This window comes from Myotis myotis, unplaced genomic scaffold (genome assembly GCF_014108235.1).
Source record: "Myotis myotis isolate mMyoMyo1 unplaced genomic scaffold, mMyoMyo1.p scaffold_m19_p_7, whole genome shotgun sequence".
Taxonomy (NCBI): domain Eukaryota; kingdom Metazoa; phylum Chordata; class Mammalia; order Chiroptera; family Vespertilionidae; genus Myotis; species Myotis myotis.
The window spans coordinates 82,533,041-82,547,770 of record NW_023416379.1 but is presented as its reverse complement, the minus strand read 5'-3'; the positions used below and the strand labels follow the sequence as shown (position 1 = coordinate 82,547,770).

Here is a 14,730-nt window from a genome sequence, read left to right as displayed (position 1 = left end):
TTCCCCACTGAATATTCCTGGCACTTTTGTTGAAAATCAGTTATTTGACCATAAACATAATGGTTTATTTCGGACTCTCAGTTCTAGTCCATTGCTCTTTATGTCTACCTTTTTGCCACACAACATACTTTGTACCACACTGTCATGATTATTGTATCTTTGTAGTAAGTTTAAAAATCAGGAAGTGTGAATCCTACTTTGTTCTTTTTTTTTTTTTTTCAAGATTGCTTTGGCAATTCTGAGTCCCTTGCATTTGAGCTTTTAGGATCAGTTTGTTAGTTTCTCTGCAAATAAATTTAGCTACCTACTCATTGAGAACATCTACTTACATTATAAGTTATCCATGGGAAGTTGTGGAATTTCCTTGGTGTGAACTCAAATGTGGAACAAATGGGACTAATTTAAGTGTAAACCTGCTTACAGGTTTGTGTGAATGGCAAGCAAAGAAAGAGGCTCCCACGCACTGATTCTAAAAATGGTTTGGCTTCCTGTGATACCTGCAGGGTAGAAGCTGTCTAGTACCTCTGTTCACCATGTTATCTTATCATTGATCGAATGCTCCAGTATAAGGGTTTTCTACTAAGACAAACAAGCCAAGAAGATAAAATCCTGTGTCATCTTCTGTTACCTACTGTACATACTCAGCACCCACTTCATATACAAAGGCCCGTCCTTGTCCTTCGCACTCAGACATGCTGAACCACTTTGGGCTGAGGCCCAGGCATCTGTTGTTTACACCCACCAGTGAGCCAGCCAGACTGCCTACGCCTTGTGGATGCAGAGACATTGCCACTCAAATGTGGTTTGTGAACTACTAGATGCTCTGGGGACTTGTTACAGGCCCATCCCAGTTCAGCTGAGTCAGGATCTGCATTTTAACAAGATCCCAGATGCTTTACATACACCAGAGGTTGGTAACTACAGGCCAAATCTGGCTCCCTCCCTGTTTCTGTAGGCGCATGGTCACCACCTGTGGAGGTGGGCCTCACTGGGCAAGGACTGTGAGCCTCTGAGAGACAGCTGAGGTCACTCTCTGTGCTCCCCATACCCTCTCAACTCCCAGCACATGCCTCCTGATCCCGCTGCTGTGCTGCCCAGGGTCCTGCTGGTCACCACCTACACCTTGGGGACTCTGCTACTGGCAACTGCAGGGCACTGAGTAGAATCATAATCCAGTCGAGTTGCCTTGCCTCCTGCCAGCTACCAACTTGTGACAGTCAGGCTCCTGGAGAGGAGAGAGAGCATGCTGGCATCTGGGCGTCACCTGCGCACAGTGAGTGACCTTCCCACAGGCCAGGCCCCTCCCACTCTGGCAGGTGGCCCTGAGAGTGTCTCAGGCTGAGGGCTGGCGGTCACTAAGCATGCTCACCCACCAGCACCAGCCCTTCCTCCCCCAAGAAGGCCCCTCCCCCATAAACAGGGCAGCAGTTTATCTTGTTACTGAACCGTCTTGATTTTGCCTGGTGGTCTACCAAGCCTAAAAAATGTCCTATTTCACCTTTTTCAAGAGAAGTTTGTGGTTTACACATTAAAGGTGGAGCTACTTGCACTTTGCAGAATGTGCCTGAGCTGGGATCCTCCACCACTGTCAGTGCCCAAAATGACTCTTATTCATCATTCAGGGACCCGGCTTAGGTTGTTTTCAGAGAGAAGTGCCTTTTACTTCCTAATGTTGGTGAGGGGTCCTTTCCTCTGTCCCCAGAAAGTCCTCTCCATCCTAACACTTTGGGCTTGCTTGTGGATTACGGTACTTCCTTCTCTTCTCTCCCACTCTGGAATGGCCCTCATATGTCCATGCACATCGGACTCACCTGAGGCCCCACTATGACACAGATTGCTCCTCCCACCCCAGTTTCTGACCCACTAGGTCTGATTTGGGGCCCAATCATTTGCCTTTCTAGAAGGCCCTGGGTGCTGCTGCTTCTCGAGGTCTCACTTCAATGTTGAGATGGAAGAGACATTTCTAACAGCCCCTTCTCTAGGGGCTCTGTTCTCATTCCTCTTTCCTATATCTCAGCCCTTTTTTTGTTATATCGGCAATTCTCATACTTTTCCATCTCAGGATTTTACACTCTTAAAAATTACTGAGAATCCCGGAGGGAAGTTTTATTGTTTGTTTTTTAAATATTTTTAATGATTTTAGACAGAAAGAGAGAAGGGAGAGGGAGAGAGAGAAAGAAACAACAATCGACTGCCTTCTACACACCAACTACTGGGAATTGAGCCCGAAACCCGGGCAGGTGCCCTGAGCAGGAATCGAACCAGTGATCTCTCAGTGCATGGGATGACGATCAACTGAGCCACCCTGGCCAAGGCCCAGACGAAGGTTTTTAAAATGTGGATTATAGCTATCAATAATTACTATATTAGAAATTAAAACTGAGAACATTGAAAAATGTGTATTAATTCATTTGCAAAAATCATAAGCCTACAAGATAATAAAATACTGTAATTTTTATGAAAAATAACTTTTCCTAAAACAAACAGTGTGAGAAGAGTGGCATTGTTTTGCTTTTTTTGGTCAAATCTCTTTAATATTTGGTTTAATAGAAGACACCTGTATTCTATCTACTTCTGCATTCAGTTTGTTGTTCTGGTTGAAATACGTAAAGAAAATATGGTTTCACACGTATATGAAGTTGAAAAAGGGAGGAGCATTTTATACCCTTTTCAAATATTGTGAATATTTTTCTTTGATATACACCAAAACTAGACAAGTGGAAGTGCTTTAAATGTTATGTGGAATCTGAAATGGTCTGTGTGTTTTCCATACTCTAAAGTAAAATTCATTACACTGAAATCCATTGGCCTGTTTGGAATGGATCCCTGTACCCATGCATTTGCTAACATCATGCACTTGTCCTACAGAAAATACTGGTTGACAGAGTTCTGCAGACATTCCAAACGTTGATATATTTCATTATTTTTTAATTCCTTTTACTAAGTCACATAATCAAGAGTAAAAATTTGATAAAAATGAATAATTCTTACTGCTTTAGTTTCTTTACTGAAACTAGCTTTTTCATTCTTTAAAATACATGTGTGTGGTGGTAAAGGATACCATGACTGCTAGTCCAGTCTGGGCCACTGCCCACTTCTGCCTCTCTTCGTGCTAAGGCGACTGCAGTTTTCTACACCTTTGTTTGTCAACCATCAGGGCAATTTTCAGTACAGTGTACAAGGTCAATGATATTTTAATATTATAATGAAAGTAGTTTTGACCTTATGGACTTTCTGAAAAACTCTCAGGGCTTCCTAAGCATCTATAGACTATAATTGGAGAATGGTTGGTTTATGTCTTAATGCTGTAAATAATTTAGCCATTTTATATTTTGTCTACCTCCTGAATTGATGGAGTAATAATATTTAATTTCCACAGAGTATATGTTCTGTGTCCAGAATAAACTTTTCACATGGATTGTCACTGTATCCTCACAGCAACCCTGGCAAATTACACCCATTCTACAGATGAGGAGCTTAAGGCACAGAAATACACAATCAGATCAGTGTCACGCTACTAGCCCTGGAAGGTGGTTTGAGACCAAAGAACAAATTCCAGCCCCTGACTTTAGCCTGGAGTTCTGTAGGCAGAGGAGAGCCATTGATAATTCTGGGCAGGTGACTGGCATGCACCAACCACAGTAGCTAAGATCTAAATGTACACTCAGCAGAGCATACACATGAATCTACCCTGGATGCAAGTTTAGGGTAAAGAATCCTCACTAGGAGTAAAGGGTTGTAGATAATTTCCTAAGTGGCATGTTTCCCCACAGTTTTTTTTGTCATGGCATCGACGAGAATGTCAGATATGACAAAGCTCCATCAAGCTGTGGCTGCAGGGGACTATACTCTAGTGAGAAAGATTTTGAAGAAAGGTCTCTGTGACCCAAACTACAAGGATGTGGACTGGAATGACCGAACCCCACTTCACTGGGCTGCAATCAAAGGTGAGTGGGCAATGCCAAGCAGAGTCCATCCCCTGCAGTCTATTGTTCACGAAGGTACAAATCAGCATCTGTGAGGGGTAGCCGGAAGAACATTTCTTCTTTTTTTTTTAATCCTCAACCAAGGATATCATTTTTATTTGTTTTATTGATTTATTTTTAGAGAGAGAGGAAGGGAGAGAGAAAGATAGAGAGAGACATCGATGCCCGATGGAACATTTCAATCTGAGCACCACCACTTACTAGTTGTAGCACCTTGACAAGTTATTTAATGTTTCTAAGCCTTAGTTTATTCATCTGCATAATGGGGACAATAATGCTATCTTAGAGTCTTGTAGTGAGGATTCAGTGAGATAATGGGTGTACAGTGCCCAGCACATAGTCTACTCTCAGTTAATATTAATCCTCTGCCCTCTTGACCGCTAGCAGGATGGGAGCATTATTCCTGAAGTAGGACAGGGACTTCGCCTGTTCATTGCTGTATCCCCCAAGCCTAATGATGGCTTAGTTATAAAATTGGAGGAGGAAAATGGCAAAAATTCAACAATGGCCTTGTCAAGGCCTTTGGCAATAGAATACCATTGAACTTTGAAAAGTGTTAAGTAAGAAAGTATTATAGTCCACTTTGCTTTGTTCCTGTATGCAGAATGGATTGGCAGGAAGCAAGACTGGCTGCAGAGAAATCAGGTTGGAGGACTTTGTAGAAATTTAAGTACAATGGCATGGTGGCTATACTAGGGCACCTTTTAGCAAACATTTGCCATAGGCTGAGTACTATGCTATGTACTTTAGATCAATGATTTCATTTGTACTTCACTAGAACTCAGTGAGGTAAATAGTAATATCCTTTATTTACAAATGAGAAAACTGAGCCTTAGACATCTGTTGCTGATCCGGGGTGCCATAGTTAGTAACTGGTGTTTATCATCAGGTATGAACCCCCATCTATCTGGCTAGAAAGCCTGTACAATTAATCTTTGCTAGCTATATTGTAAGTGAAACTTCAAATATTTTTAATTGAGGTATAATTGACATAACATATCAGTTTCAGGGGTGCAACATAATAATTTGATTTTTATATATATTGTGAAATGATCACCACAAAAAGTCAAATTAATATCCATCACCATCCTTAGTTATAAATTTTTTTTCTTGTCATAAGTTTGAAGATCTATCTTAGCAACTGTCAAAGAGGCAGCACAGAATTATTAACTGCAGTCACCATGCTGTACATTACATCCCCATGACCTTGTATTTTATAACTGAAAGTTTGTACCTTTTGACTACCTTAACCCAGTGGTCGGCAAACTGTGGCTCGCGAGCCACATGCGGCTCTTTGGCCCCTTGAGTGTGGCTCTTCCACAAAATACCAGGTGCGGGCGCGCATGTACAGTGCGATTGAAACTTCGTGGCCCATGCGCAGAAGTCAGTATCTTGTGGAAGAGCCACACTCAAGGGGCCAAAGAGCCGCATGTGGCTCACGAGCCGCAGTTTGCCGACCACTGCTTAACCCATTTCACACATCTCCCACAGCTGGAACCCACCAATATAATCTGTTCTCTGTACCTATGAGCTTGGCTTTTGTTACTTAGATTCCACATATAAGTGAGATCATACGGTATCTGTCTGACATGTCTTTCTCTATCTGGCTTAGCATAATGCCCTCAAGGTCCATCCATGCTGTAGCAAAATATTTGTTTTTGAAATCAGCCTGGAGACTGCCAAAAGCAGGGAGCTTGCCAGTGACAACATAGGCAGGGGCAGAGTGACTTGGGAGGAAAAGCAAGATTTCTGGGCAGGGCTGGGAGGGGAGTGTCTGGGAGGAGTAGAGGGAATATTTAGAGGGCCTCTGCCCCTGGGTGAGTGAGAGCTTGGTTCCTGGGGGTAAGGGTGGGGTACTGAGAGGAAAAAGGGAGGAGGGAAAGATGCTGAGCAGCTGGAGGGGCCTCAAAGGCCAATGTCTTCCCTCTTTTGTGCTATCTAGACTAACCGTGGCCTTGGGCCAGCGGAGACATTTTCATCTTAACCTTCTCTTTCTTCTTGGTGCATGTAAGGGCATATGGAGGTGATGAAGCTCCTCATACAGTACGGAGCCAGACCCTGCCTGGTAACTGATGTGGGCTGGACCCCAGCTCACTTTGCAGCTGAGTCGGGCCATCTGCATGTGCTCAAAATGCTCCATGCATTGCACGCCGCCATCGACGCCCCCGACTTCTTTGGAGACACGCCGAAGAGGATCGCACAGATCTATGGGCAGAAAGCCTGTGTCGCATTCCTGGAGAAGTAAGTTCCATTTCTTTCCAACTCTAGGAAGGGCAGGGAAAGAGGAGCTTGTGATCAAGTCTTTGCTGACTCAGTGATCTCAGGTCAATGAGAATAAAATGAAGAAATCCAGGCAACTATTGTTTGAGGTTTTTTTAAAATATATTTTTACTGATTTCAGGGAGAGATAGAAACATCAATGATGAGAGAGAGTCATTGATCAGCTGCCTCCTGCATGCCCCACACTGGGGATCGAGCCCGCAACCCGGGCATGTGCGCTTGGCCGGAATCGAACCTGGGACCCTTCAGTCTGCAGGCTGATGCTCTATCCACTGAGACAAACTGGCCAGGGCATGTTTGAGTTAATTTTATTAATTTTTCACTGAAGTGACTAATTTGCTGTGGAAACTGTAATGTGTTACATTATGTAAAATTGATTATTTTTAAATTATACAAAATTATAATTTTTATAATTATACATTATTATAATTTTAATATCATAATATATAATTATTGTAATTATTGTTGTAGATTATAAAAAGATGATCTCAGATAAGAGAGGTGGGACACCAGGTTTGAAAATGGGACATGTGTAATATTTACCATTGTGCTGAATCAGCTCTCATCCAAGTTACCAGGGAGTCTTGTTGCTCTATCAGTGGCCTCTTCTCAAGTCACATCTTACCTCCACTTAATTTGATATCTGACATTTTTCAAACTCTTCTCTCTTATTTTATCTGATGCTACTCTCTTCTAATTCTTCTACCTCGCTGACTATTTCTTCTCATAATTTTGTCTAAGCTCTTACTTTTGCATGCATTTTAGATGCAGAAATTCCTCAGGGTCCTGTTCTTGACTCTCCTCACTGACTTTCTCTGAGTAATTTCAGCCCCTGCCCAGTGACCAGTGGACGGCTGGGCATGAAAGCCACCCCAGAATAACTGAGTGGGGGAGGAGTGGTTCCTCCAAATAGTCAGCAGTGCCATTACCAGGAAAGCTGGGCAAACAGTGCTGAGCAGACAGAAAAATGCATCATGTGTAAGTCATCTCTGCTTATCATCATCTCCCACAGGGAACTTCCTTCTGACAGTCATGGGGTTTTGAGAGAAGGAATCCTGGTTAAGAGGCAATTAATCTGGACCTTAAAAGATGCCTAAGAGCTGGCTAACGAAGGAGGGAGAAAGATTTTTGATTGAGAGGAAAGACACCAAGTTGGAAGTGTTCATAGATTGTGTGTCCATGTGAGAAGGTAGTGGGATAGTGGAGAAGTGAGGGGCCTGGCTAAGTAGAGCATCACACCTCCAGAGAGAAGCGTAGAACAAGGTTGGGTGGATGTGTGGGTGACCTTAGTGAGATGGGCAAGCATATGAGTGTGAGCTCATTAGGGGCTGATCAGCAGAGCCACTCCTGTAGTGGAAGAGGCAGTGATGTTGTGCAGATAGGATTGGAGGCACTTAGATTCCAGGCAAGGAGATTACTTAAGGAATTTCTTAAAAATTCATGTTGTAGCCCTGGCCGGTTTGGCTCAGTGGATGGAGCATCGGTCTACCGACTGAAGGGTCTCGTGTTCGACTCCGGTCGAGGGCATGTACCTTGGTTGCGGGCACATCCCCAGTGGAAGGTGTTGGGGAGGCAGCTGATCGATGTTTCTCTCTCATCGATGTTTCCGACTTTCTATCCTTCTCCCTTCCTCTCTGTAAAAAATCAACAAAATATATTTTTTTAAAAAATTCATGTTGTAAGGCCCTAGATAAGCGGTTCTCAACCTGTGGGTCGCGACCCCTTTGGGGGTCGAACGACCCTTTCACAGGGGCCACCTAAGACCATCAGAAAACACATATACAATTACATATTGTTTTTGTGATTAATAACTATGCTTTAATTATGTTCCATTTGTAACAATGAAATTGGGGGTCACCACAACATGAGGAACTGTATTAAAGGGTCTCAGCGTTAGGAAGGTTGAGAACCACTGCCCTAGATGGTTTGGCTCAGTGGATAGAAGGTCGGCCTGTGGAATAAAGAGCCCAGGGTTTGATTCTAGTCTAGGGCACATGTCCAGGTTGAGGGCTCGATTCCCAGTAAGGGGCATGCAAGAGGCAGCCAATCAATGATTCTCTCTCATCATTGATGTTTCTATCTCTCTCTCCCTCTCCCTTCCTCTCTGAAATCAATAAAAATATATTTAAAAAAATTCATGTTGTAAGTAGGTGAGCTCCTGGGTGAGGATGATGAAGAGAAAGGATGTACGAGAGAGTTTTTAAAGAAGCCTAGATAGTATTTGACCATTTTCTGAACATTCTCAGGACCCTAGGAGAACAATTCAACTTTTTGATCCAGCCTTGCTAAGTAGTACATCTCTCATTCAACAAATACTTTGGAGACCTACTATGTGCATGGCATTGAACTAGATACTAAAAAGGATAGAAAGATAAATCAGATACAATACTGGGACATCAAGAATTTCCCTGTCTAGGAGAGGAGATAACTTGTTTGCATAAATAGCAAGACTACTATCCTAAGAGCAGGGCAGAGGAGGTTCAGTGAATGTTGAGAGGGGCACAATAGATGTGGCCTGATTATTGGGAGATCACTCCCAGCTTGTTGGGAGGATGGGGGCTGAGGGGCAAGCAGACTTGCTATCCTCTGAATGAGCTGTGCTTTGTATAATGTTTTGCACTTAAAATACTGTTTGCCCTGCCTGTATCATCATCTTTCCTCTAAAATTCTATTGATCTTCATATTGGCTCAAGTTTTATCTCTATGAAGTGGTTTTTACCCATTTCTTTAAGCAAGTTACACACTCACCTTTGGCCTCATATACAAAACTAGTAACCCTGCGCATGAATCCGTGTGCCAGTAGCTCGCTGCTGCCCTGCTATAGCTTCCCCTGCGCCCCCTCATAGCTTGCTGTCCTGCCCCCTCCTATAGCTCTCCATCACCCACTTATAGCCAGTAGCTCACTGCCGCCCTCCTGTAGTTCTCTGCCTGCTGCCCCGCCATCCTGTAGCTCCCCCACGCCCCGGCCCCTGACCCCCCTTCATAGCTTGCTGCCCTACCCCCTCCTGTAGCTCTCCACCACCTGCTTGTAGCTTGCTGCCCCACCCTCCTGCTGATCTGTGATCTGGTCATTATGCAGTTGGACATTATGTAACAACCATTTGCATATTACATCTTTATTATATAGGATGGTACATAATATGTACACTTCCCATTTTCTTTGTGTGTGTGGCAGTCAATTCATCTATCTACTTTTCTATTTACCTCCCTATCTATCATCTGTAACTAGTTCTTCATGTGCATCCATCTACACGTACAGTACATATGCAATTATGAATAATTTTTATTTTCTTCCTTATATGCTTTTGTACTTTTAAACTTTTTACAGTGAATACACACGGCTTTCGTAATTAGGAAAAAAATAAAATTACAAGTAAGTTAAGGAAAAAATGCCTCGTAATAAGATGCTGTCCGTGTGTAAACAGTGAGTACTTTAAGAATTAGCAGGGCCTTCTTCAAGCTAAGTGCTAACTGATTCTGTCAACACCTTACTCCTCGTGCACCGGTTTTCTCCACCTCCAAGTGGTTTCTTTAGTGTCTGAGTCCTCCCTAAGTGTACACTTGGAAATGCTTGAACGTGGCCTCTTTCCTTTGGGATGGACCCCTGAGGTGCCCAGGGTGTGTGCAGAGGCCTGAAAGCTGCCCCTTCAAAGCTGGGCCAGGCTCACCTGCACTCTCTGAGAGCCACTGTCTCCCCATCTTCTAGGGCCGAGCCCGAGTGCCGGGACCACCGCCTCACCGCCAGCCAGAAGGGGCTGCCGTTGGATCAGCGGGACCCGGACTGGGATGCCAAGAAAAGGGAGATGGAGCTGTCTCTTCCTTCCTCGAATCAAAACACTAATAAGAAAAAGCATAAGAAAAGTCGAGGCCCCACCAAGCTCAGCAATACCAAGGAGAGGAAAGTGTGAGAAGGCTGGGCCACAGAGCCTGGAATCTATGTTTTCTGGTGGGAGACTTTCCCTAGTACCAGAGTAGAGCTTGTCAAGCGTGTGTTGTCTTTACCTGATTTTACTCATAGTCCATTATCCAGATGGCTTCTATTGGTAGCTCAAGACCTGTCATTCAACCGGAAGTCTTGCCCTAAGGCTGTCCTCGCTATTGTCTCCTCACTAATACCTGGTGTCCACAGAATTATCAGCAGGAGACAAGTGTCAACTGCTTGTATTACCAGTGATTTGGACTCGTCAGCTTCTCCTGACCTCCACATGCAATTACAGAATTCAAAAGAGTGTCTCCTAAGGGAAACTAGATTGTTTAAATGCAAAAAAAAAAAATTAAAGAATCACCAAAATACTGTTTAGCCAATCTATGAAAAAATTATTTGTTGTCACAAAGGCTAAGCAAAGAGATAAACAAATGTATGTCTCAGTTTCCAGCCATTTTTGTTGCTGTTGTGGGGTAGGGGGCCACCACCTCAGCATGGCCATGTTACTCATGATCACTTCTACCCAGGAGGAGCAGTCCGGGCAAGAGACCAGCTCAATGGGACCTCACTGGAAACTCTATGGAGTCAATGAGAGAGAGTATAAAACACGGGAACATGTGATTACAGCTCTATTTATTGAAGTATATATTTTAGGAAGTCTGATACAAATCAGGTATTTTCAATGAAACTATTGTATCCAAAGTGAGATGTGCTGTAAATGTAAAATACCTATCAGATTTTTGAAGACGTAGTACAAAAATGTAAAATAGCTCATCAATACTATTTAATGTTGATTACATGCTGAAATAATATTTTGGATACTGAGTTAAATAAAAGATACTATTAACATGAATTTACCTCTTTCCTTTCACTTAAAAAAAGTGGCTACTAAAATGTTTAAAATTATGCATGTGAATCGATTCCCCCCCGCCCCCCCCCCCCGCCCCCCCATCAGACAACACTGCCATAGAAACTAAAAAAAAATATTTAAATCAGGCAACTGGCCTGGTGCACTTTCATTGGCTACCCCACATTCTAGGTTTACTATGTTCTTTGCCTAAAGCAATTGTTTTTGGGCACCTAACATCTTTATTACGCATTCCTCAATTAAAGCTTATGTTAATACAGGTCATGTTAAATTTGAAATTTCTGAAATGAATAGATGCTTGAACATCTTATAGGAAAGTAGTATAGCTGGGAGGATACCTTTCTAGTGTTCATCCACCCGAGCATCCCTCCCCTTTCTCTATGCCCTGCAGCTTACAGGGGTGGTTCCTGCTTGCCATGTTTGTACTGATCCCCAACCAGTAAGCACATTAGAAGACACCCGACTCAACATGAGTCACCTGGACCAATATGACTCTCCTGGAAACTTGAAAAGGGTCTTCATCAGAAGATGGATCAGTAGCTTATAACCTCAGTCTACAATAGAACTGAGGAAGTAGAGACTCGTTCTGCAAAAAGAAAGAGAAGACTGAAGGCAGAGATGGAGATAGAGATAGAGAACTAGAGCTAGAGCTAGAGAGAACAACTTTCCAGTTTCAGTTTTAATTCCTTACTCCAGAAGTCTGTGAAATACTACTTTCATAATATTATTTCCTTTTTTGACACTGCAACCCCCCACCCCCACCCCCCAGCTATTCCCCACAACCCGTCTTTTCTAATAAGTACAGTTTTAAGATCATGGGCTTAGGAGTCAAACAGACTCAGGTTTGTATCCTCTTCTATAAAATAGACAAAATAATCTTTACCTCCTGGGGTTGCTGTGAGGATGAGGTGGGAGGATGTGTGTAAAATGCTGGCATTGGTGCTCTATAACAGGCCTATGTAATGGCTATTATATCACTCTAGAAATGAGCTTACTTTTTCCCTGGGAATCCCAAAGGGGTCCAGAAATAATCCATTTTACTAATCAAGCGAGGCTCTCCATTGTTCAGTCCATAAATATCCCCTGCCTAGTTTTATGACATGGATAATGGCCTGCTTGCATTGACCATCAGACTTGGACTAAACTGTGATAAGTATTCAGAGGGTTCTCTACTGTATTCATAACCCATGGCCTCCCAGTGTCCTCACTGAGTCCTCCTTTCATTCTTATTCTCACTGAAGCAATAAAAGAAGGAATATATTCTTTCTGCCATGAGTTTTTGTATAATAAATAAGAACAACAGGAAGAGGACCCTAAAATTGCTTTCTTGTATGAAGAATTTGTTGCTGTGGAGAGTCTATAATAGGCACTTTACATGTATTATATCTAATCTGTATGACACACCTGCAAGGCAGGTACGATTCTCCCCAGTTAATATCACAAACTGAAGTTCCGAGAGGTGAGTGGCTTGCCCTAGGCCCCCTGGCGGATGCTTGTACAGTATTTAGAACCAAACTGGATTGGATGGAGCTCTAGTTCTATAGCTGTGGGACCTTGGGTGGGGTGCTTAATTTCTCTAGTTTTCCCATCTGTAAGGTGGGGAGAATACCAGTGCCTATGCCATGACATTGTGGTGAGAACTAAATGAGATAATGCATGTCAAGCATTTAGTACAATACCCTCTACATGGTAATGTCTATTGTTGGGATGGCCATTGTTTTCACAGCCTTCATTGTCTTAGATAGGTAACCAAGAAGAATGGATTGCCCAGTGGCATGGCTCAGTGATTGATGTTGACCTATGAACCAGTAGGTCTCGGTTTGATTCCTAGTCAGGGCACATGCTTGGGTTTCAGGCTTGATCCCCAGTGTGGGGTGTGCAGGAGGCAGCCAAACAGTGATTCTCTCTCATCATTATATTTCTATCTCCCTCTTCCTCTTCCTTCCTCCTAAAATCAATTATATATATATATATATATATATATATATATATATATATATATGAAGGAGAGGAGGAGGAGGAGGAGGAAGAGGAGGAGGAGGAGGAGGAGGAGGAGGAGGAGGAGGAGGAGGAGGAGGAGGATGGCTTGCTGGCAAGCATTAGCATCAACCCAGAGGGGTAATTTGGGGAAAGTATTCTCTCTAAGCACATCAAAGCCATGAATGAAGATACCCACCTGTTTTCTGTCCCATGAGGTTAAGATCTCAACCAAGTAGCCTCAAGGCTGAGATTACTTCACAATGACCATGGACTTCACTTCCCACACTCACCCCATTTTAGTGAGGCCTGTATGAAGATTTGCAACATTGGCAGGGTCTGGTATTGGGGGTAGTCATCTGCTCTCTCCCACCCTTATTTTGTGAGGAGCAGGGGGAGCATCCTATCTAATAAAAGAGAAACATGGTAATTAGCGTACGACCGATACCCTTCCCTTTGGCTAATCAGCGAGATATGCAAATTAACTACCAGCCAAGATGGCGGCCGGCAGCCAGGCAGCTTGAAACTAACATGAGGCTTGCTTGCTTCAGTGACAGAGGACTCCAATGTTCCCCGCCTGCCTTGCCAGCCTCTGAGCTTGCAGTTTAAGAAACATTGTAACAAATATACAAGCTAAACAAAACCCCAGAAACCTGCTTTCAGCGAGCCCGGGATCTCAGAGCTGGAGTTATACATTGTTTTGATTATAGAACCCAAACAAACCAGATACCTGCTTTCAGCAGCAGAGGCCTCAGAGCTGGAGCCAGAGCTAAAGCTGGCCCAGAATAAAAAAAGAAAAAGAAAAAAAGGAGCAGTTGGGAGCTTCAGTCAGCCTGAAAACAGCCCTCAGCCCCTCACCCAGACTGGCCAGGCACCCCAGTGGGGACCCCCACCCTGAAGGGTGTGTGACCAGCTGCAAACAGCCATCATCCCCTCACCCAGACTGGCCAGGCACCCCAGTGGGGACCCCCACCCTGAAGGGTGTGTGACCAGCTGCAAACAGCCATCATCCCCTCACCCAGGCTGGTCAGGCACCCCAGTGGGGACCCCCACCCTGATCCAGGACACCCTCCAGGGCAAACCAGCCAGCCCCACCCATGCACCAGGCCTCTATCCTATATAGTAAAAGGGTAATATGCCTCCCAACACTGGGATCAGCGGAGCCGAGAGGCCTCCTGGCACCGGGATCAGCATGACAGGGGGCAGCGCCCAAACCCCCTGATCACCCTGCGGCTCTGTGTGTGACAGGGTAGAACCATAACCTCCCCATTGGCCCTGCCCTGAGTGTGAGAGTGGTGGCGCCCCAACCACCTGATCGGCCCTGCTCTGTGGGTGATAGAGGGCGGCGCCCCAACCCCCCACCCCCCACGGGCCCTGTTCTGTATGTGATGGGGTAGAGCCATAACCTCCCCATCGTCCCTGCCCTGAGTGTGAGAGTGGCGGCGCCCCAACCCCCTTATTGGCCCTGCTCTGTGGGTGATAGAGGGTGGCGCCCCAACCCCCTGATCCGCCCTGCCCTGAGTGTGACAGGGGGTGGTGCCCCAACTCCCCTATTGGCCCTACTCTGTGAGTGACGGGGGGAGCTCCCCAACCCCCTGATGGGCCCTGCTCTGTGCGTGACAGGGGGTGGTGGCGCCGCAACCTCCCCATCGACCCTGCCTTGAGTGTGACAGGGGGTGGTGCCCCAACCCCCG

At 44.6% G+C, this 14,730-nt stretch overlaps 1 protein-coding gene across 1 annotated transcript; it reads left to right on the top strand.

Annotated features, from left to right (window-relative positions):
* Positions 1-3,784: 3,784 nt before the first annotated feature.
* ANKRD66 (ankyrin repeat domain 66) lies at positions 3,785-10,906 on the top strand. The gene is made up of 3 exons (XM_036318084.1): positions 3,785-3,947; positions 5,999-6,227; positions 9,973-10,906. The coding sequence occupies exons 1-3, from the start codon at positions 3,785-3,787 to the stop codon at positions 10,172-10,174; spliced, it is 594 nt and encodes a 197-aa protein (XP_036173977.1). The 3' UTR covers positions 10,175-10,906.
* The last annotated feature ends 3,824 nt before the right edge of the window (positions 10,907-14,730 follow it).

Coding starts and splice junctions, on each gene's coding strand:
- ANKRD66 (XM_036318084.1), top strand. CDS start 3,785: ATGGCATCGACGAGAATGTCAGATATGACAAAGCTCCATCAAGCTGTG. Junction 3,948..5,998: donor TCACTGGGCTGCAATCAAAG/GTGAGTGGGCAA, acceptor GGTGCATGTAAG/GGCATATGGAGGTGATGAAG. Junction 6,228..9,972: donor TGTGTCGCATTCCTGGAGAA/GTAAGTTCCATT, acceptor CCCATCTTCTAG/GGCCGAGCCCGAGTGCCGGG.